Below are 25,004 nucleotides of genomic sequence, written 5' to 3' on the forward strand. Positions count from 1 at the left end.
TTAATGTGGGAGTTTGCTTTTAGAAAGCATTTAAGTCTTAATTTGATGTGGACATTATCTGTCTGTAAACATTAATTTGCTACTATTATGTATTTTCAGTAAAACACAAGATAGCATTGGCTGTAGTGATAAAACCTGTAACTTCTTTGACCAACTGACAGCTAGACACAGAAATAGCTATCCACTGGTCAAATTTATAAACTTTGAAACAGTCTCGGCCTTTCATCTTTTGGTTATACTGCTTATTGTGAGTAACGTGCAGTTTACATGCTCAGAAGAAACTGATGGTCTGTCCTTCGGTCCAAAAAAGGGCCTTCTGGAGATCTTGAAGCCATTATTGGCCATGCAAAAGAAGGTCCTGCATCCAATAATCCAGGATTTCAAGAAATATTCTAAGCATTAATGAGTAGAACCCTGTTGGTTGGTTGGTTGTGGTTTTTTTGGTGAAAACCAAGAGGGGAGAAAGCACATTGAGCCCCTTGCTTGCGTTTAGTTAGCATGCACGCACGCACATATCTGTCTCAGGTCTGCCAGTCCTCTCAGTAGAATTTTTAAAATATTGACAACCTGAATGGCTCTTTTCCTGTCAGATTAATAAGAGTGGTGATGTGGAGGATGGAAAGGGAGGCCACATGACAGAATGGGGTACAATGGTATGCCAGTAGAAGTTATGGAGGGGAGAGATACACAGCCAGAGACAAAGGGAAATGAGGGAATTGCAGAGTCCCTGAAAATAAAGGGATGGGAGCTTACAGGGGTGGGAATGCAAGAAACTCCTTTGTTGCTTCTGTAGGTTGAACTCATTCACACAAAAGCATGAGACACTCTCTATATAATGCCTACATTGGCGTTCATCTGGATTTTCTCTTTCCTTTATACTTCTTAAAAACATCTGCAAACCTAGACCTCTTCCTAGGCTAAACCTTTATGGCATCTGAAGAAAATTCTACTTCTGAAATCTGAGCTTGTGGGCAACATAATTGCCACATGCTGCAGTGAGTATTATAATGTCTGTAGGAACAGTCCTACAGGTGCAGCTGTCTGCACCTGTAGGCAATGAGGTCTGTAGCATGCAGGTGAGAATTTAAACTTCATCAAATAAGTTCTGCAGTTTCCACTTCTTAATATCTAAAGCACCGTTTTTCCCCATACATGGCCTCAATTAGATACGACATTGAAGAAGGCCTTAGAAGTAGGTAGAAACCAAAGATAGACTTTCTAGGCCAATACATTTGAGATGACCTCCAAAAATAATAATTAAAACTCTTGCAAACTGTCATCTCATTGACTTGTCCCATTATCCTCCAACTCTCAGATAATCCCCTTGATGTTGCCCTATACACGAGTAAATTCAGATGGATTTGTGCTTTGTGTGAGGGAAGGCGGGGGGAGTTGGGAAGAGGAGACAGGCAAATTGTGCTTAGTATTAGACACTTAATGGGGACAGGCTGGAGATTGAAAAGAAGTCTAATGTTTTTCTTCTGTGGTATAAGTTACAGAGAAACTTTTTTTTCTTACCCATTATAACTAAAAGTAGTAACAACTAGCAACTCTTAAGGGATATGTTTTATAAGACAGCATATGCAAATAGTTGCAGGTGTACAGCTACAAGTTCTGGTATCCTTATTTCTCCCTGATGATCATCTAAAACATGATGATAGACCCCTTTTTATGGCCTGTGTTGTCTTGTGTAAACATTATTTAGGTCCTGTAAACATGTTATATCACGTTAAATGCTGGATCAAATTGTCATGAGAATATGTTCCACTTGGCAAACTTGATTAAACCCTGTTTATTGCTCGTAAACTGTGCCAGTTTGCATTGCCCTGAAGAGAGAGAAATATTCTGAAACCATTCAGTTTGTGTTACTCTCAAATTAGTCATCCTTTGCAGTGGCAACACTCTGTCAAGGGTAACCTGTTGGCTGGCTGATCTGGCCAAGATTGAAAATTGAAGACAATTGTTTAGGCATATTCCAGCAATTTTGTAGATTATGTTGAAATATTAATTTCTTTGCCATTTTAATTTAACTAAAGCCTTACTGTTTTTTTCCACAGTGCATTTAAGGCTTTCATGGAATATAGACAGTAGTTGAGCTTTTGTATCCTAATGGAGTATTGGTTCTTGAAACAGACGTGACCTTTTTCTAAGTTTTTTTTATGCAATGTTTTTGACATAAGCTAATAAGATTTAATATGACCAAGCATTGATGTAAACCTGTATTTAGAAATCTTAAGTGATCCTTTTAGTAATTAAATCAATAAGCACAATAATATCTTGGTAACATCATTACAAGGTCTGTCCATTGTAAATACACACACACACACACAGATTTAAAACCAAACAAAAGTGTAAACTTTCTGTACACTTACCACATTGAAAAGAAACTTAAACTTGAAATGCAACCTGTTGCCATGGCACATTAAATTATCAAAAACTTCTATTTGGAAGTGATGCATATGAAGCATATAGAGGAGGTAGAAATCCTGTACCTAGCACCACTGCATTTAGACAGATGACTTGTTCAGTTTGAAAATAAATTTAAATTGAACGTGTCTGTAAAATAAGTTACAATGCAAGCCCAATAAAAGTTATTGTGATAGACTTAAGGCAATGTGGATTCTAGTTCATTGGAAGTATTCACTTTGACTAGTACACTGATCTTTTAGTAAATAATAAAACTGTTTTGAAAAAACGTGTACAAACTGCATTACATTGTGCTTACATGTTGCCGATCTGTGTAAAAGGAAAACTTTTTAAGTAGAATGAAAGGCTGATGGAACCTTTATCTGTATATGGGAGTAATGTTTCATATAAGGCCCTAATATTTGAAGTTTTTATTTTTTTCTTAGATGCCTAAAATTCCATTCCACTTTTAGGATTGTTCTTCTGCAATATGTCTTTATTGTACCTCTAAAATTGTTGTGCTGTGCATTGGTTTGATTGCTGTCTTCCACTCCATAGCTGTCTGAACTTCAGTGGCAAAGTGTATGTACATAAGTAGTCTGTGTAAAGCGCTTTTGAATCACTGAGTGAAAGGCACTGTAAAATCACTTCACTCGCAAATGAAAAGGGTATTAAGTAAATTGTATGATGAGTCTTGTTTTCCAACTAATCTTGTTAATGCCTCTTAAAATTTACTTTTATCAGGAAAAAGGCCGGTGTCATACCAACACTTAGCTAACAGCATGCTACAAAAGCGAAGTTATGAGAGTTTTATTGGCAATGCACGTTTTCGACCAAATGACAAGAAAACTTGATTTACTTCAAGAAATGGTAAACAATCCTGTTAATTAAATGGTTTTATTTTTCATATTTGTTAAATCTGGCATCAAATATATTGGTGCATGGAATTATTAGAAGTTATGAAAAAAGGTGTGAATTAGGTCAGTGAGAAGAATAAAAGTCCCCTTTACTATGAAAAATGAACTAGATATCACTCAGTGTTTAGGATTTATTTTGAAAAGTCCAAATGACTTGGTTTAGAACCTTTACCTTTGATAGTAAATGTGGAGGGGCTTGTTTTCCAAAACAAATGGAATCATTAACAATATTTAAATTAAATCTATTAAACTAGATTAAAGGGTTACAATATCAGTCTATTAAGTGTTCAAGAGAAGGATCTACTCAAAGTTAAAATGTAAGGTTTAAAAAAACTACAAGGAAAATTGACAATTATAAATGAGGCAGCTGGCATTAGCTAGGATTCGTGCACTTATGAAAACTTGATCTCTAAACTTGGTATCTAAGCTATCATGTCAGACAAACTTCCCTGCCAGTATGGGATTGTTCACTGCACTGCATTTTTTAATATTCACAAGATGGTGTGAAATAACTAAATTGCCCCAGCTTGAGTCAAACTTTAACTATTTATTTTTCTGGGTAGAGATTGCATGGCATCCTGTGCATCATTCTTCAGGAAACACTTCCTGATCTTCACCTCCTTGACACTGACACTTCATGTGTTATGTGCTTGGAGTTATACAATCTTATTAGTCATTTTGTTTCTCCAAGAGAGGCAGAGGGGAGTCTTATAGTCAAGGCAGTCAGCTGTAACTCTGGAGTTGAGGCTTCTGTGTAACCTTAGTCAAGTCACATAGTCCACCTTTGTCTCAAATCACTATAATCCAGAGTAATTCTTCCCTCTTGCTGTTTAGGATAAGGTAACTGTTTTTGATGTGTTCAGATGCTCAGCTGATGAACACCCTAGAAAAGACTATACGTAAACAGTTCTGTATCTGGTTTTTACTCCTGATTTATGTATTCATTCTCTGTCTCTCTAACCACTTTTGTTCCTCTTTCTGAAATTCCTTCGAATTCAGGTAGATGCTGCTTGAATGCTGAAGTGTCCACACCTACGCAATAATTTACATATAGTTCTACGTGCTCCACAGATCTGAACTATCACCTTTCTAGTCCATAAAGCAACGCTTTTATATCTACAGCATGTTAGATTGTCTTGTTATAGTACTGTTCCTTGGGCCTCGTCTAGGGTGACCAGACAGCAAATATGAAAAATTGAAATGGGGGTGGGGGGTAATAGGAGCCTATATAAGAGAGAGACCCCAAAATCAGGACTCTCTCTATAAAATCAGAACATCTAGTCACCCTAGTCTCATCTGACTTTTTGCTAAATGCCTCCCAGTCAAGTTTCCCCACCTCCCTCCAGCTTGGATATCTGTCTGTCTCTAACTATTTCCTCCTTCTATTTCTGTTCATGGTTTGAATGTCTTGAAAAGCTGCTTTGACAATTTAGTCTACCAAATAGATACCACGCTTCATATGAAAACATTAATGTCTAAATACTCCTATTAAAGAATGTGTGTGTATATATAATTTCAATTTTAATATTTAAAGATCTTTCTCTAGCTGTATTTGAATTTTATTACAGTTTATAGCACAACTATTTTTGGTTTGTTCTAGGTCTGAGGACGCAAATGCATATTTTATGGAGTTATTACTTGCAGTTCATCCCTTGAGAGAAATGAATGGTGAAAGCTACTGAACTAAGCTGTGATTGTACTGTATATAAAAACACTACAGTTTTATAATATTGGTTCTGTTAACATTTGTACCAAATAGCCATAAAAAATTGTAGTCTGAACAGTTGGGTTATAAAGGTGTGGAGAATGTGTATCTCGATGTTGGTCTTTCATATTTTTCTTTAGAATTAATTGACCAAATATTTGGTAGGAATTATATTTTTATATACTTGAGCACTGCTGAAAAGAGATCCTGTTTGAAATAGTATATAATCGTTGCACCTCAGGTAAACTCTGTAAATATCTAAGCATGTTGATTTAAATACTGTTCCTTTTTCATAGAGGTGGCAGTTTCTCATATTGCATTTTTCTGATATAACTGTTAGATCATTTGAAAGTTATTTAAAAACTATGACATTAAATTGTTCAGTTTAGAAGTATTGTGATCATCCTAGCTAAGGTGCTAACTCTTGGCTGTTCAATCTTGCACATACTAGGACCATAATTTGTTGAAGCAAACTTTGCTTCTGTTGAATTGATGTTTCCAGCATCTTATCTTTAAAAAGCAAGAGGGAGAGGCAGTTCTTGTCATCATCCTGTGCAGGATCTTTCATAGTGTTCCTGGGACAGTCAGAATTCTCTGCTTATGTTAAGTTCATAGTCTTATAGATGAACATCTCCACCAACAGTTAAACTCTAATAGCAGAGTGTACAGAGGACTCATGGGACAACAGGAAATATTTGAATACTTCATGTGTTTAGGTTTTTACCAAATGTAATACACTCTTTCACTTAGGAACAACATAGTATCTTTATTTCTGCATCATTTTGTCCAGACTCAAAAATAACATATGTAACAGGCTTACAATAAAAACATAGGGAACTACAAAGTTTTCTTAAGGGGATGTGGCTTATCATGGTTTGGCCTACTTGACTGTGCTCAGAAGCTTCTTGATATCCCTCTAGCATCTTAATTACAAACTGGAGTGCTGGAAGTATACTAAGGAACAGTCTGCTATGGGAGAACTTTGCTGTCTTCATAAAAATACAAGGAACAAGAGATTTTTTTTCTAATGCACATGCAATTAAATTTAAAGGATGGCCAGATATCAGCCAGTTCAGTTGTTGCATATTTTGACTTTTGTTTCTACATAAAGCCTGTAATTGAGACTTGATTCTTCTGTACCTAGTTTTGACTTCCATATATCTTAGTTTTAAAAAAAAATTTTTTTGCACTGTTCATTTTGCTCTTTGCCCCTCATAGCAATTGTAAAATAGCCAAGCATAGAAATTCTTGTTTTCATCATGCAACTTGAGACATTCTAGTTGTGTGGCTAGTTCCTGTAATTTAAATGGAATCTAATTTTAATGTCTCTGTAAACTGGCAATGTAATGAAGTGCTGTGTATCAGGAAATTGTACACTATTTACTTTTTTCCTGTTCATAAGCTGAGCCATATGTACATAATCTAGATTGTTTTCCTAGTTTTGCACTTTTTTATAGCTTATTTTTTTTGAAGATGAATTCACTTGGAAGATGGCTAATCTATTTTTGTCTGATCTTTCAATGAGTCTTATAGAATGCATGCTGTAACTGTCTTTATACATCTTAAGGGGATATGTAATTAAAAATTCCACAGGGCTGCATTAAAAACAAAATCTGAATTGCCAAATCTGTCTTGAAAAGAATCTTTTTCATGCTGGTACACTTCTTTTTTTTTTTTTTTTTTTTCCTTCCTTCAAGTTTTTATTTTTTGGCCTCTTCCCAAATCTCTTGGGAATGGATTAGAAAACAATGTACCCAAAGATTTGCCCATTTCATGGAGTTACAACCCTGTACTTCAAAGTACATTTTTGTCCATCAGTATTAACTATTGGGATACTACTGGTTTTTATGTTTCTTTGGAGAGAACAGTACATATATAGAGGTACAAGTTGTTGATTTTGTTTTGTAATATTTATTTCATTTTGTCTGATTTTTTTAAAAAAATTGTTAAACCTTAAGTTGTCAAGCAGTAGACATACATTACTCATTTAATTTATAATGTATTTCACTTTAGTTGAGTATGTTATTACATGTGGATGTAAATATATCTTTGGTGTTTTGCAAATCTGCCTTTTCGTCTTTTTTGTTTTGTTTTAAAAACTTCAGAATATTTTAATGGTCACTTGAATGATGCTGGAGAGTTAAATGATCAAAGGTCAGTTGAATACAAGAGTCCAGACAACTAATTTGAACATCTATTTAGCTGTCTTTTTCTAGAAAGATTGCAAAAGAAGCCCATGCTTACCCTTGAGTTGCCTCCACTTGATTACCTCTCCTAGATTCATACTCTATGCAATGCATTCTTAACAATGGATGGAAGAGATCAGGAACTCTTCATAGATAATTCAGATAAGGGGTGATCTTTAAAGCTTCAGACGTGCTGTGGACTGTGGTCACTGAGGACAAATGCCTTCAGAAACAACTTGGGGCTTGTGTGGTGGTGGTTTTTTTGTTGAAATGCTGAGCACTCTCAATTCCAGTTGAAGTAAAGGGGTGCTGCTTGTGCTTAGCACCCCTGAAACTGGATTTGGGTGTACAGGGCGGGGGTGGGGGGGAGACGAGTTGGAAATCTGATGAGTTATAAAGGTATTTAAATGCCTAACTCCCTCTGAAATCAATTATCAGAGGGGTAGCCATGTTAGTCTGGATCTGTAAGAAGCATCAGTGTCCTGTGGTACCTTATAGACTAATAGATTGTATTGGCGCGTAAGCTTTCGTGGGTGAATACAAAGTGGGTCTGTTAATTTATAAGGTGCCACAAGACTCTTTGATTTCAGAAAAGTGACAATGTGAATTAAGTGCCTAAACATGTTTGAGGATCTTGGCTTTTATCCTCAATGAAGGGGAAGTCCATGGAAAGCCTGGAGCTTAAAAATAAACATGGGAATCAGAGCAAAAATGACTTTCTTTAAAGTAGTATGTATGGGGACTAGGATGGTTTCTCACTCATAACTAAAATTGTTTTAAAATAAGAATCTCAGTGGTGTGGTTAAGGCTTGTCTACACAGGTGAGACTTATCTTTTTAAGGTGGCGGTGTGGTGTCATCATTCATTCTAGCAAAGGAGGTATGTAGTAGATCCCCCTTTGTGCTTCAGTAGAAGACTACAGGATCTACTTTAATAAGCCTTGCTGTACAATCATTAAGCTGTAATTACTATCCTCTGATATCAACAGCAAATTAACCCATCCTGGTGTATGGAGGGTGGCTAATATATATGAAATGACTAAAATGCTCAATAATTTAGGGTCTCTTGCTGCTTCTAAAGTCTGAGATTTTTGCAACTCTATGGTGTTGCTTTTCTTCCTTCACTCTCTCCTCTCCCACTCCACATTGCTAACTGGAGCGAGATCTTCTCTCCAGGTTTTAGTTCCACATAGTTCATATGTACACTAACTTTCTGTGAAATAGTATCCCTAAGACCCTAATTCAGGTCAGGTGTAATTCCAGTGCCTGGGCACAAAGTGCCCAATATATTTCTAAGATCTCCATTTTAACTGATACTGAGCTGGGACTTGTCAAATACAGTGGAAGAATTAAATTGACCAGGAAGGGAAGCACATGTGGAGATTCTGCAGTCTGATGGTGTGCAGCCTGTGCTCCAGGAGTCACTTGTGCTGCTTTGGGGATCTAAATTGTGGCCCTCAAAGGCATCTGATTTTTTTGGAAGAATGTGAATTTAAATATGACGTAAGGGACCAGACACCAGCTATGGGTGAAGTGACTAAAACATGCACCAACCATTTCTCCTTCCTGACCCTAAACTTGCCTCTTTGCTGGGGATAGTGAGGAAGGAGGTATACAAAATAGCTGTGCTTGCTGAGAATCAAAGCATGGGAATTTCTGTGGCTGGTTTCTGTTCCCTTTGTAGCACCTGAATTGAACAAAGGCAGTGGAACAAGGCTGAGAATCTGGCCCTAAATGATGATTGTGGTCCTCTGACCTTTTGATATACTCATTCCTCAAGTTGCAATGACTGGACTGCTGTGGTGCCACTTACTGGTTAGGTGCTTGTCACTGGCAGCTGTATGGGGTGATACCTCTTGCTTTTAGATCTTGATAAAATCTTTACACGACATACCAGAAAAATTCAGGAGACTAATTTCTAGTGAAGGGCTGGAGCTCTTTGTTCACATACAGGTACTCACAGTTGGGAGGGATGTTGATGCATTCTCATCTGCACCTGACTGGACAAATTAGACATTTGCTCTTATGCAGGTTCACTGCTTTAATGGTTTATTTGCTTTCTGGACTGAGAGGACCCGCTGCTATCAAATAAATATCAGACCCTTAATAGAGCTGGCCAGACAAAAATTTCCTTTTGTGAAAAATTGAATTTTTTTACACTTTTGGCAACACAACAAGAGACCTTTCAAATTTTTTCTTGAAAAAACACTGGACACTGATCAATTGCTCTCTTCTCAGTCTTTCCTGTTGGCACTGCTCCACTTTGTATAAATAAATATTTATGGGACTGGAAAGAAGACTGACTTTGGCAGACTACTGATTAGGGTACTTGCCTGTTCTTTTCCCCACCTCAAATTCCATGTTGCACCTGAAACCTTCCAAACACACATTGTCAAATTGCTTCCACAAAACATTTTAGTTTTGACAAAATACTATTTTTCAAGGCAGCTGTACTCTATTCATTTTGTATATATTCGCTGCTGCTTATCTATTTGTATCACTAGAGCACATAGAGATCTTGACTAAGATGAGCAGTGCTTGTGCCACTTGTCTAATAAACAGGAAAATTGAAGTATCAACCCCATTTTTTAGACAGAACTGAGGTAGAGATTAAATGGTTTACGCTTTGGGTGTGTCTTCACTACCAGCTGGATTGGTGGGCAGCGATCAAGCCAACAGGGATAGATTTATCGTGTCTAGTCTAGATGCAGTAAATCGATCCCAGAGTCCTCTCCCATCTCCTCCTGTACTCCAGCTCAGCGAGAGGCACAGGGGGGAGTAGCAGCAGTCAACTCACCGCAGTGAAGGCACCACAGTAAGTCAATCTAAGTATGTGGACTTCAGCTACATTATTCACGTAGCTGAAGTTGTGTAACTTCGATTGATTTCCCTTCTTTCCTCCCATCGTCCCCCAGTGTAGACCAGGCCTAAATCATACACACCAACTCCATGTCATAGCTGGGATTAGAACTCTGCATCTCAGTTCAGTGCATCTCTCCCAGTAATAATTTTTTCAGTTGACGTCATTTTCAACCTTTAACTATTGCTTCCACCATTATTGAAAATTATTGTGACCCTGAGACTAAATCACTGTAGTGATGATGAGAATAGGCTAGGGAAATGTGTGAGATTGTGCCAGCTGATATAAAATCTGTACTGGATACAATTTTGGTTAGAAAATACAATATGCAAGAGGACAAATGTCAATGCAATTTTCAGGTCTACTATAAACAGGTCTTTTAAAATGGCTTTGTTAATCACTGATGTATAATACAAAAAGCTTAAGGTAAACAGCAAGAAATGTGCTGAATTGGGGAAAAAAAATTCACTGTTTTTCTAGATTATTATAGTAGGCATCTGTATTAGCACTTAAATACTACATGTGCTCTGTTTTAGCCCTTAAGGCATTTGTGTCCATGAAATGCACTAACATACAGATAAAGCTAGCCTGGACTCTTCTGACAAACTGAAATTTGTGGGGAGGAAAGGGTTTGTTTTGACATTCCTTATTTTGTTCCCTTCCCGACTCTTCCACTTTGGCATTTGAAAACTTTTTTTTATTTTCAAATTTAATAAAACTTGAATAAAAATGTAAGTCCCATTGAGATGAAACATTTTAACTGACCCACTCTGAAATATTTTGATATTTAGTTCATGAAAGCTTTTCAGATTTTTGACTCAGTTCAGCAAAGGAAGTTTTTTGAAGTCTATCTCATGATACAGGAAAACCGTTTCTCACCCAGCTCTCTACATACAGACACTGAATTAGGCCACATCAGTGTATGCAGCCTGTAGTTTCAAATCACTGATACGTACCAAAATCAACTCATTTAGCAAATTATTTCTGAAATATGGAACATTCAAATGAGGGATTATATTAAAGGGGTGCGGTGGAACATACAGTCCAGAACAGAATGTGGAGTGTTTGAAATATTAATTCCAAAACACCAAAGAACTGGCTTTGATTTACTGTAATTATATCAGTGTAAGCTCTTCAGTTTTAACTGTGGTGAGTTAATATATTTTTACTTCACATTAACTTACTTGATGACCTCCAAGGTCTTTTCTCAATATTTAAGCCTTTCCACTGCCCTGTGAGAAGTGAGCATTATCCCCAGGTAAGAGCTGAGGAAACAAAGGAGTAAAGAGGTTAGAGGTCTTGAACAGGGTCACTAACTTAGGGCAGGGCTAAACTAGAGTTTTACAGTGTGCAGTGAGCTCTCCTGGTGGCTTCAATACTCTAGCCCCCATGAGCTGCAGTAGCTATGTTGGCTGAAGAAGCTCTCTTCCCGACATAGCAATGTCCAGACCAGAGCTTATGTCAGTGTAACTTTAGATCACTTGGGGAGGTGGTTTATTCACACCCCGAGCAACATACGTTATGCAGACATAAGCGGTATGTAGATATAGCTTTAGTCAGGAGCAAAAATAGTACAGATCTGTTCACTGTGCTCCATTTCTGTTACATAAAGCCATTCCAGATTTATCTTGATTGTCTGCTATGAAGTTCTTCTGGATCTATGGAGAACAGGAACTAGATTCAGGACTTCCTGCTTTAGCCACTAAACTAGCCACAGTGCAAACTAAGAATTTATATGTAAACAAAATTAAGCCTGATCATAGTAACTATTTCATTTTATGTAAAGCACTATGTTCCATTCCACCTTCAAGCACAGTATCATTTCAGGGCTTTGAGTAATGTCTAAAATGCTGGAATATATAACTAAAATGTATGGTTTCTTCTACTACTGTATTAATAACTGTCAGATCATTTGTGTGATAGCATTAATTGTAATACTTGTTTGGAGAAATTCATCCCTGAGCTTTTAGTAAAATTGTAGTCAGCTACATAACCAAAGAAAATGTTCTATTCTTTGCTTTAAAATTATAAGGAAGCACCATTCATTTTCTCTTACTAGGAGGGTTTAGTACTGACTTACAAAGCTTAACACCTCACCGCGCTTCCCCCTCCCCCCGTTCTTCTTAACAGACAAAGAAAACATGGGGGGAAATTGGCAATATACAGTACACTACAGCTCAATCTTTCCAAGGTATAAAGTATTTCTTCACTAATTTGTGCACACTTAAACATACTACATTTAATTAGGATTAGCAATTTTTTTAATTGCAGGTGATTTATGGGGGAAAAGTCACTTAGTTCTGAGTGCATTCATGCATAATGACATTAAAATATTAAACTAAAATAGGTTAACTATTGGACTAGTGAACTTCATACTTCATTGCACCTGGGAAAAAATAGTTTAGAAAGTGGCTCATATATAGTAAAATCCTTTTGTTGGGGAAAATATGGTCCACATTTTCAAACAGGAGTGCCACTGCAAATGTATAATTTGTACATCCAATTATGCAAATTGAGTGCACAATAATCAGGCATGCTCATTTGCATATGCACTTTTGGGATCTGTAATGTACTGCAATCACAGCAGTGATGTATGTGACTTAAGTGTGAAATTGTTTATACATTTTTTTTATGTGTGCAAGTATTTCTCAGTGTGAAGGAACACATTGCCTTGAACATAAATATATTTTTTAAAAAAAAATAGAATGGGGGAATATATATATATTTTTTTTATTCACTAGTTGTGGATCCTTTTAGTGTAGTGTCATGTCCATTCTCACCACAGTCTACTAAACTGAGCACAGGACTGGAAATTAGCCCCTAGTATGCTGTCATCTTGGTCTCAGTTTGAAAACACTGCTCCCAAATTATAATATATTCAAGTACTGTACTGTAAAAAGGAATTAAAGGTAGATAAAAATAATGGCGTAGCTCATGATTACAGATTAACCTGTGTTCTTCCTGATCACTATCCATTCATGTCATCTATCATGCTTTGCTGTTGAGTCTAATTTACAGTAAGCTCTTGGGGATAGGGGCCTGCCAGCTTTACGTATTTGTGCATCTATGTACACATGTTACTATATAACTAATGGGCCAAATTGTGTCTCTATGCAGGAAAAACCCCTATATTGGTCCAGGAAACTCCATTAGCTTCCTCCACAGTCTTCATTAGTGATTCTTTCCCCGCCTCCCCCTGCCCGCCCTTCATGGATGAGACAGGGCAAAATTGCAGGTCCCTCACAATCCCCAGAGGCCAGGCCCTCAGCTCAGAGTGCTTGTGCTTCATGAACCTATCTTGATCTATCCCTGAGCGTGACTTCAGTGGAGCCAGACTGATGGGCCTTCCTCTGATGGAGCAACCTCTGGGACTCGTGACGGACTGTGGTGTGGTTCCCCTGACTGGAGGGGGTCCTAGTTAAGAGTTAGTGCAGCCTCCAAATTCTCCATATAGGTCAGGGGCAAGGAAGGGGAACGGTGCACAGTTCAGCTCCCCTCAGTCTGGCAAATCACTAGCCCTGAAGAGGGACACCCAGGCAGAAATGGAATGACAATAGATGTTCAGTCCACCTGTAAATAGGCTTCCACTTTTGTGAGCACAAATAACTGCAGATGTAATTTTGCTCTGGCAATCATTTGTACCCCTACTTTAGGTTCCTTGGACTTTTAAGTACCTTATTTGTAGGTGATGCCCCAGAGTATTTATGGGTGTGACTTTTCAAAAGTGCTCAGGATCAGTCTCACTGCTGCAAAAGAAGTTAATGGCAAAACTTTTAATTTCGATGGGATCGGTTAGGTGACCACTCAGCATATTTGCAAATCCCACTTTAGATACCCAAGTGTCTTAAATGGTGTGTACAAATACATAGGGCAGAAAAATTGGAGGCCTTCTGATAATCCAGTCCTAACTGATTTGGCTGACTGTCAAAGGAAGTCTGTCAGAACCCATGTTAGTACCTGGGGTCCTTGCTAATGCCTAAACCATTAGATTAAGTGCTAAACATAGTAGTCTGCTATCTTGTGCTGTTACCATCTGTTTCTTGATCCACCTTAAACGATACAAGCTTTGGGACAGGGGTCATCTTTTCATTGTATATGTGTATACTACCTAACACAATGGGGCCCTAATCTCTGACTGGGGCATCTAGGTCCTACCATAATAGAAATATAAGATACAATATAATACAAATAATATCAGATGAGAATGGGAAAGAACTCAAGTGTTCCTGGTTCCCAGTTCTGAACTCAGTTTTCTTAACTGTCTGATGTCTTGGGGCTCTGTCTACAGTGTGGAAATTTCATAAAAAAATATCTGCTATTAATTCAGCAGTTCACCAGTGTTAGCAATGGTGGAAGCATGAGCAGAGACAAACTGATGATTGCTAATATGTCAATCACTGGGTCAAGTAGATAGGGCCTAAGGGGAAGTCTCTCATTTTATTCAGTTGACATTGTATCCTAACTGCCACAAGTAACACACATTGGGATTTCCTATTTTCCAGTAAAGACTGAGAATGTTTGAGCATTAGGTGGCAGTGTTAGCATGCAGTAATCATTTGGAACAGATGCTAAATGAAGAAAGAGAGACTAAAAATGTCAAAGGTACTATATATCTGAAGGCCAAGTTTGTGCTATGTTCCTAAATTAATAGGGAGCTGCATGAGTGGTGGTAAAAACAAATAAACATAAAGCCAACCCAGAACATACCATGCACACACAAAGATTTTGATCTATTTCACTGACTTGTGTTAAAGGAATCACAGTACATACATAACCAGACACTTTCACTGACAAGTGAGATGAACCAAAAAGGAAGCCCGCAGAGACAGTAATGTTATCTCTGATTTAATCTCTTCAGCTTTTCAATATTTACTGAAATGTGCTGCTGCAGAACACACTTAGTGCACAGTTTGGCTCCTGGCTACCATTATTTTTGACTGTTCAAGATGTTTAAGATTAATTAAAAGTTGTATTATATAACAATACATATCACTTTGTGACAGACAGCCCTCTGACTGGATTTTAATGAAAGCTCTCCTTGTTCATGGATAGAGCTGGTCAAATTAATTGCAGGTAATAATTGTGGTGTACTCGGACATTAAAAAAATCAAATCATTATTTACAAATGTTTTCATCTGTAAGCCAGCTGTCGAGGTTGTCCAATAATGTTCTGCAAATAATATGTGATGCATTTTTTTTCTGCATTGAATAAATTTCACAAATACTTTCCATGACCCAGCTCTTCTCTTGCGACTTCCAGATTATTGGAGCGGGAGGAGAAAAGGTGGAGTGGGGAAAAATGAAGAGGAGGAGTGGACTGTTGATACATGTTTGTAAATGTGTGCTATTTTCAGGGCTCCGTTAAGAAGAAGTAGCCATGCACTTTGTTTGAAGCTGAAGAAATGAAGATGAAGAAAAAGAAACGTTACCTGTGCTGAAAATACCACCTTAAATGACTAGAAATGCAACAATTTTACAACTGTGCTGTGTTTTTCACTATTAATACTGTTCGTTTTATTCTCTGCATTTCACTCTGCATGGATGGAGAAATTAGGCTGGCCAGTATTGTTTCCCTTGCATTAACTCAAAACTGTTGTGTTTGGGTTCAAATCCTCTGCCAGAAAGTATTTAATTGAAAATTTAAAAAATAACTGAACAAAACATTCCTATTCAAATGAAGTCATGTAAGAATCCTTTTAACCAACTCTAAATTTTAGGATTTGACAAGATCCTGCCTCAAGTTTTCTTCCCTGGTAAGAATTTGTGGTATTTACCTGGCTGATTCCAAAGACCTGATTACCTTTAAAGCGCCAATTCTTTAAAGAAAGATTTTTGTCATGTAAAAGGTCTGACTTTTCCCTCTGGCAGCTAATCAGTATTACAGTTCTTCTAAAAGCTGTTGCTTTTCTAATTTGATGTAACCAAAATGCATCCAGGACCACACTGATAGTGTTCAGTCCAAGCTTATTGATATCAACTTAGCTGCATCAGTTAAGCAAACAAACAACTTGTTGCGCTGCTTGGCTATTGTTAATAGGATTTTTCAAATCACTCATTACAAATATGGACCTACAATTAATTTCAAAACTGACCAGTGATTTTCAATGCCTCAGTTTTGCGTTCCCAACTAGACACCTGAAAGAAGCCTGTTCTTCAGAGAGTGTGGAGCACATGCCCTTTTAACATGTCTGAGCTGGGCCTTCAAAATATTTAAGTCTGACTATTTCAGCCCATGTATTTATTCTGAGAATATATTTTGTGAATGTTATAAAATACAGATCAATGATACTTGCACACAACCCCAGATTGCTTAGGTTAACGCCTGCTCATTGAGGAACCATGGCAATGTTAATATGATGGTAATAAATATGTAGGTGTTACTTTAAAACAAGCATCTACTAAAAATATGATGTGTATGTATGACTTTGACTGGACAATACTGTTTTGTCTAATCATTTTTGATTGTTTATCGCAGTGCTCCTAAAGACTCCAAGCATGCAAATTATGTAGGAGATATTCCTTGCACCAAAGAGTTTGCAGTCTAAATACTAATGCTTACCCTTTTTATGGCACCTTTTGGATTAAAAAAAAAATCTGTGCAACTAAGGCCAGTTACACTGGTTAAGGACTGCCAGTTTAGCTATAATAGTGTAGCTAGCCTGACAAACACTCTTAACATAGACACAGCTTCAACAGACAAAAAAGGGTTTTTCTTGATATAACTTTTGCTATTTCCCTGAATTAAATAAGCTGTGCTGCCCAAAGCAATTTTTTTAGATGATATAACTGCATCTACGCTAGAGCTTTTTTCTAGTATAGAAATGTCATAAAAAATCACACCCCACCAGCCATTACCATACTGGCAAAAATATCTAGTGTAGACCTGGCATCAGGCTCCTAAGTCACTTAATTGCTTTCGAAAATGTTGCCTCTCATCTGTAAATCTCAAGGAGCTTCACGAAGGAGGTAAGTATTGTCCATTTTACAGATAGGTAAATTGAGGCACATTGGGATGAAATCACTTGCCAGAAGTCACCCAGCAGGCCAGTGGAAGAGATGGCAATTGAACCCAGTTCAGTTAGACAAGATAGATATATTTTCAGAGGAAAGGAAGTATTATCTCTATTTTATGGATGCAGAACTAAGATACAGAGAGAGTATGAGGGTAAAAGTCACTGAGGGACTTGAGCATTGCAACTCTAAGCTTCATAGCACCTAATATTTAGGCGCCTAGAAAATCACAGGAACATCACTGCGATCCTCAAGCTGAGTTAAGTGCCTAGGATCCCTATACAATGAATGGGAGAGAGAGGCACCTAGCTCTGCTTAATGATCCACAAATCCTGCCACCTGGAATCTGGTGACTTAGGCACTTCTTGCAGGGCTGCATTACATGCTCCACACAAGCAGTGGCTAGAAGTAGTGCTGCCAACCTTATAACTTGTAGCCCAGTAGTTAGAGCACTTGGGAGGGCTACAGGTGATGCAGGTTCAATTCCCCCATCTGCCAGAGGAGCAGAGAGGATTTGAGCAGAGATCTCCTACCTCTCTAAACAGTGCTTCAGTTATGGACATAGGGGATATTCTCACATGGGGGTTCCCTTCAACCTCTCCCATTGAAGCTGTTGCACTCTGGATAAATAATGACAGAGTGATTGGAGCATGGTGATGATTGGACCCAAGTTCTTCCACCTCCTATATAGATGCTCTAACTACTAGACTACAGAGTCTCCTTTCTGTTGATCTCTTCCACTGACTAGTTAAGTGCTCCAGCCACCAGCCCACCAAGTGCCTGCCTGGTGGCAAGCCACGGGGGGCGCCCTGCCGGTCGCTGTGAGGTCGGCAGTCAGGCTGCCTTCGGTGGCGTGCGTGCGGGAGGTCTGCTGGTCCCGTGGATTCGGTGGCAATGCGGCAGCGGGTACACCGAAGCCGCAGGGCCTGGGACCTCCTGCAAGCGCGCCGCCAAAGGCAGCCTGCCTGCTGTGCTTGGGATGGCAAAAAAGCTAGAGCCGCCCCTGGATAAATGGCACAGAGACCGCCCAGCAGATAGGGCCCCTCATGTGGCTTATGCACTAAATAGGCTTTATTTCCCTGGGCAGTGAATCACTCAGGCTTAAGGATAAGATAGGTGTCTAGTTGCTTACAGTGAGGCAGCGGCACTCTGCATGCCCTGAGGTAGGTACCAACAGAACTTTTACTCTGAAAATGTAAGCACTGAGGGAGTTTAGAGTTTTAGTGGATCGCAGGGGAACCAAAGCTGAGACTTAGGCTTCTAGGTACTTTTGTGGATCCCACCCTAAGGTCACAGAGTCTGTAGCAGAAGTAGGAATTTAACCCAATTCATCCAAGATCTAGTTTAGTTCCTTAACCTCAAGATTATTATCCCACTCTAGTTTGATATTAGATTGTGCTTTTTAGGCATATCCCAGAGTCAGGAGTGATGTAGGCTGTTTCTCCAAACCTCTCCAGAGCACTGGAGGGCACATACTTGGGACAATATCCCTTTATGGGGGCCAGCTTGTTCCCCTTGCTGAATCTCCCGCTCTCCCTTTTGTGCCACTGCCTATCGATGGGGAGTCTGTGAGCTCTTCAAGGTAGGGATGTACCTAGCCCATTGCGGGCATTCCCTTCTCTCACATTATGCCCCCATGTTAGGGCCAGGTTTGTAAGTCCCTTGAAGCAGCGAGCACATTCCATCTTTGTTTGGTACGGTGCTGAGTATACTGTTGAGGAGCAAATGTTTAATTGAAAAATCACTTAAGTTATTTGCAGAGCCCCTCTGCTCAGCCTTCAGGGACACTTGGCCTAAATTTCCAATCTTATTTGCTTCAGCTGAAGGTACTTACATCGTGTGGAAAATCATGGCTCACTGAGTTGCTGAGGATATATAATGATCCTCCTCTTTGATACATAATCTGGCTATCTATGAGGCAGCATGTGAAACAGGAAGACAACGTGGGGAGGGCACCCTGTGTAACCTATAAAATCCCAGCCATTCCTCATTCTAAACTGGGAAATTCCAGAGTAGGGAGTCTGTCGCTAAAATTGGTTCTGCTGACAAGCAGACCCAAAAGCCGAGTCTGAAGTGCTGAGTACCCGCAACTCTAGTTAAAACCTATAGGGTGCGAGGGTGGGCAGCATCCCTGATTGTGATTCATTCCTCAAATCTCTGTTCTGTCCACAAGGAGGAACCTCCCACAAATGGGCAAGAACAGGAAGCTCCACAGAGCACTGAAAGACTGAAACTTGTGGTAATGTTTTGTTCCAACACACAGCAGACTGTGACTTCCATAGTTGGCCTTGGACTTTTTTTTTCTTACTCTTTATCTCCAGTACATTTCTTAAATCCAGGGGCAGATTACAACATTATTTGCAACAGCGTATCACCTTTTTGCCTTTCCTAGGCTCTTTTTGTCAACGAGAACACAAGAACTTCACTGGATGCTGTATTAGGTGGATGTGTGAAGCATACACATTTCGTCCTAAATACATGACCATAAGTACCTAAACAGAAAGCAGAAACAATATTCCAAGTTGATCAAGAGCCAGATTTTCAAGTATAGTCACAAAAGGTGTAAATACTTCGATGAGTAGACAGGCAGGCGCAAATTGACTGTGGCTGGTTTGAGCCCACAACTGGCTGTCGAGTTTTCTGGGTGCACATCATTTTTTTCAGATATTCAGTTTTCAAAAATTTGGCCCAGAATATAGATTTAGAAAGTTTGGTTTTGGCTACAGCCCTTGCAATAGTTGAGGTCAATTGTGTCGCCATTACTAACAATCTCTAGCTTTGTATATCTGGGTTGGAGATAGGTTGTTCTGAGTGGAAGCAATGTTGGAAATTGTTGTCCCCTCTAGTCCAACACCCAGATCTTGTTGAACTTTATAGAATGGCTGCAAGGCTCAGGATCTATCCTCTCAGACTTCTGCCTCAGGAAGTGGGGAAGAGTAGATTATGAATATTGTTGAATTTATGGGACAGATCTATTTCTTCTGCTATTGTTCAATGTACTGGCACACACCATACATGTTTTTTTTTTTTTAATTCTCTGATGGTGAGTGCCTCAGTGTTTTGTTTCAGAGTAGCAGCCATGTTAGTCTGTATCCATAAAAAGAACAGGAGTACTTGTGGCACCTTAGAGACTAACAAATTTATTTGAGCATAAGCTTTCATGGACTTCTTCATCGGATGCATAGATTGGAACATATAAGAAGAGTATATATATATATACACATATACTGAGAAGATGCCATACCAGCTCTAAGAAGGTAATTAATTAAGATGACCTGTTATCAGCAGGAAAAAAACTTTTGTAGTGATTATCAAGATGGTCAATTACAGACAGTTGACAAGAGGTGTAAGGATAGTTATAATAAAGAAATAGATTCAAGTAGTGTAATGACAGCCATTCCCAGTCTCTATTCAGGCCAGAGTTAATGCTATCTAATTTGCAAATCAATTCAAGCTCAGCAGTTTCTCGTTGGATCTGTTTTTGAAGCCTTTCTGTTGCAAAATTGTTTTGTGCGCCTCGTGTGCTGCTCGATTTTCAGAAAGGCTGAGCACCACAACTTCCGTTACTCAACATCGTGGAAAATCAGGCCCTGGGCAGCTCAAATAGAGCCTCTAATAATGAAGACACCCAGTATTACTGGATACTTGAAAATGTGACTCATAATTTTCTTTTTAAATATATACAGGGGCAAATCATGTAATGTTTATACATTAAATGAGAGTGTATAATAGTAGCTCCATTCAAGTTTCTAGCTTAAAGAAGCAAAAATGTTATTAAACTAAGATGTCAGCTATTTTTGGTGTTGTAAACTTTAGGCCATCTCCATTAAAAAGGAAGGGCACATGTGAATGGAAGATATAAAGCAAACCTTTATTTTTTAACCTAACATTTTACACTTTTGGTGAAGGGAACTGGAAAATATGCTGTAAGGCCACCCTATACTAGTGGCCACAAACTGAAACTATGAAAACTTGTCAGATGTCACCTGATGAAACTTTAATAGCATCTTCTAGAAATGATGGTTTGAAACATTTTATTTTGGAGCAATATTTTTGCCAACATGTCTGAATTTCTTAACTACCCTTTTCTTTCTTTTTTTATAGAAATAGGGGAAAAGAGATGCTGTCTGAGATGCCAGGAGGCACAGCCTAGGGGGAGCGGGTGCAAAGGTGGTTTTAAGCAACTTTTGAGACTCCTAACATAGATTAGAGCAGCCCCCAGTCTGCCCTAATTTGTAGCAGGCTTCTAATGGCTGCTTATGGGCTGCTCTACAGTTTGGAGCAATCCAGGCTCCATAGTAATGTGTGCTATATAGACTCCTGCTGTCCCTGGGCTAACCCTGACATGCAACCTTGCAGCAGAGTTCTTGTGATACACTTACAATTGTGGCCACATGCTGAGGAGTGGGGAACAGAATCTGTCTCTTGGTCTCCAAGCGAAGAATATGGCAGTAGGTTAGCCTGTAGGAGGTTCTTTCTTTTCATAGACTTCATACAAAATATGTTAGGTCAAATCCTGTAGTGTAGTTTGTATACTGGTGACACTCTCATTAACTTCAGTGGGAATCTCACCTGAATAACAGCTACAGGATTTAGCCCTGTATTTATAAATCATACCTAGACTCTGAAATAGTTTTCCGAGTTAAGTGACACAGAAGCCCCACTGCTGGAGCTGAGGCTAGACGAAGCCATGGGGACCGTTCTATAGGGAACACTCCTGTATAGGCAGACAGCAAGATGAACTGGATGATCTAATAATCTTTTTCCATCTCCAAGTCCAACGAGTCATTTGTTATTTTAAAATAAATTATATATTATATATATTTTACCCTAGAGCAGGGGTGGGCAAACTTTTTGGCCCAAGGGCCGCATCAGGGAATAGAAATTGTATGGCAAGCCGTGAATGGTCACAAAATTGGAGTTGGGTGCAGGGGGGGTTGTGGGTTCTGGGGTGTGGCTGGGGATGAGGAGTTTGGGGTGTAGGAGCTCTGGGATGGGACCAAGGGGTTCAGAGGGCAGGAGGGGGATCAGTGCTGAGGAAGGGGTGCAGGAAGGTGTGCAGGTTCCAGCTGGTGGTGCAGGCTCTGGGGTGGGGTTAGGGATGAGAGGTTTGGGGTGCAGGAGGGTGATCCAGGCTGGGATCAAGGGGTTTGGAGAGTGAGAGGGGGATCAGGGCTGGGGCAGGGGGTTGGGGCATGGAGAGACACTCAGGGAGGTGCAGGCTCCGAGCAGCGCTTACCTTAAGCGGCTCCCGGAAGCAGTGGCATGTCCCTTCTCTGGCTCCTATGCAGAGGCATGGCCTGGTGACTCTGCATGCTGTCCCATCCACAGGCACCACCCCTGCAGCTCCCATTGGAGCTCATAGGAGCCGGAGAAGAGCCGTTTTACTGGCAGCACTTTACGCTGCAGCACAGGAGAGGTTCCAGAGTAGCCTTGGGACCTCTCACTCCTTGAGATGGTATAGTTTTATCATAGGAATGAGAAATTTGGGCTCTAGATCACTAGCACAGTGCTGGCCACATCCGTCATCCTGGCTGGAAGATGATGTTACATGTGGTCTCATGGGTGGCAGTCATTCAGATCAAAGGATGAAGAAGGGGATTGTGGTAGGTCCCAGCATGAAGGCAAAAGAAGATCCCCCCCATGGGATTCTAACCTGACTGGCATTTAATTTGGATCAGGCCTATCTGTAGGGCTGGTCTTATAAAATGAAAGGCTCCAACACGCCGGAGATGATGTGTCATGAGTTGCCTCTTCTGATTTCACTGCTGTAAGAGGAAATCATGTGGTGTATTTCCACCCCTCTGGTCCCACTGCCAAGAGGGCTGGAGTATGCAGTGAGTGGTCTCCCCTTTGTCCCTCTGAATGCAGGGAGAGATTATTACCTTAGTCTATTGGACGCAAGTTTGTACAATGCCCCATGCAGTTACTTGCACTGTGTGTATGTAAGACTGGCCCTGCGTTATCTCTCTCAGGACTTCTGCTTCCTGTTACCATCAAGAATACTGGGTTGGCACCTGCTTTTCTTCTTATACTTTATCACCCAGATGCAGAGCAGTGGCAATTAACTATAGCTAACAGATGATACTGTATCCATCATAATTTAATGAGTATAAGGCTTGGGAATCTCTGCCACTGATAGCTTCAACTCATCTGCAGTAAATAACAAATCATTTTCTTGTGTGGTATAAGCTTCTGCTCCTGAACTCCAGAATGTGAAACATCACCCAATTCAGAGAGAACATTAAGGGAAACGAGGGAGTACTTAGGGAAACTAAGTGTTAAACAGAACCATCCGTCTGAGGTGGAGCACTTGAGAGCTGGGTATTTGGTATCTCAATCATGCCTGGTTTATGGCTAGCAATCCTTGAATTTGTGTGACAGCAGCCAATGCCTTTCAGTAGATTATATCATAAATAGCCCAGGCGTGAAGTGGTCAGAGAATCCAGATGAGAGAAAGCAAAAGATATGTAGAAATAAATGTGGGGTGGTGTAGTTTGATTTTTTTTAAAATAATTATTAAGAGAAGAGGGGATGCTAGAAATGGGTCACGGAGCTTACTCAAACAGGCACATTCCTGTGATTTTATTCCCACAATCTCTCCAGGTCAGACTTTTTCTCTCTGTGTTGAAGGAAAGGAGAAAAAAAGAAAGAAAGAAAAAAAGAAAAAGAACCCACACAGAAATCAATCCATCAAATGTCATTACAGATTTATTAAGCCTGATGTAGAAAGACTTTTAACAGTAACATCTTCAGAAAGCATAAAAAGAGCACTTCTGTTCAGTCTTGTGCTTTGAAAATCTAAATATATTTTTATCATATAAATAATTCTTTTCATGTTTTAAGTGCATCTGTTTTTTTCCCTTTTCAAATTTCCATTTTACAATTGGCCAAAACTGAAGTCTGCATTGACTGAAATGAAGCCATTTGCAAAGCTAATGATGTTGTGAAGCATGTCTATGGTGAACCATATCAGCTAGATTTCAGAAAGGTAGTTCAATGAGTGCAGCATTAAAATGAGGGACAGCCTCCAGCAAAATCATAATTGAACACACCCAAGTCCTTAATGTCTGTAGTTCGGTTTCCTGATGCAAATTACGATAACATTTCAGATGTGAACAGTTGCTTTCCAATAATAGCAGTGAGAAAGAGACATTTTCTGCTACAAAGGAAAGAATTACCATGTTTAAAAATGTAAATCATATATGTATAGAAACCTTTTTTATGGAAATGAGGCATTCAGGATTATATGAACGGTTTGGGATTTTTTTTCTTTTAAACACAACAGATAAAGATGCATCATCTATTATTTGGGACTTTAATTACAGTTCTAAAACGAGTGATTTTATTTGCAGTGATAAAAAATTATAGAGCAAAATATCATTGGTGAGAGATTTCAGTGCTGCAAAATCATACACAGAAATACATCTTACATGTACCAATACACAGCTATTCTTTTGTCAATCAAACAAGGCCTTAGATAAACAGGTTTGACCTGATTTAAATTTAATGAGATACATAAGACCTTGATTGTTAATAATTGGTTTTGGGGACACTAAAACAATAAAAGCAGTAATCTCCTCTAGTATAAACTATATGAATTTATTTAGCAATCAATCAAAGAAAAAAATGCCATTAACATTTTCAATTTGTTATTTAGTTTAAGATAATGATAATAGACAAATAATTTGAAGCAAAATTGCCACTTTTGAGAACCTTGGATTTGAGAAAGACAGAGAAATATTGGGAAGATGCATATCTGTGATGAATCTTTTTGACCGCTAGGTGGTACAATCCTCCTAGGAGAAAGGATTTCTGTTTATTTTATTCATTTTTTTTTTCATTGTAAGGACCATTCATAATCATCAAAACCAAGTGAAACATGGTTTTGATTAAAACAGCCTGTTGGCTCAATAATCT

General features: G+C 39.0%; 1 protein-coding gene across 5 annotated transcripts in view; it reads left to right on the forward strand.

Moving 5' to 3' along the window:
• Positions 1–7,092, forward strand: part of ZNF217 (zinc finger protein 217) — a 35,964-nt gene extending 28,872 nt beyond the window's left edge. For all 5 annotated transcript variants that reach the window (XM_032774704.2, XM_032774705.2, XM_032774706.2 and 2 more), the window contains 2 exons: positions 3,151–3,276; positions 4,924–7,092. In XM_032774704.2, the coding sequence (XP_032630595.1) occupies positions 3,151–3,260 (110 nt within the window). In that variant the 3' untranslated portion in view covers positions 3,261–3,276; positions 4,924–7,092. The remainder of the gene's footprint in view (positions 1–3,150; positions 3,277–4,923) is intronic.
• The last annotated feature ends 17,912 nt before the right edge of the window (positions 7,093–25,004 follow it).

The sequence above is a fragment of the Chelonoidis abingdonii genome, chromosome 14, assembly GCF_003597395.2.
Source record: "Chelonoidis abingdonii isolate Lonesome George chromosome 14, CheloAbing_2.0, whole genome shotgun sequence".
Lineage (NCBI taxonomy): Eukaryota > Metazoa > Chordata > Testudines > Testudinidae > Chelonoidis > Chelonoidis abingdonii.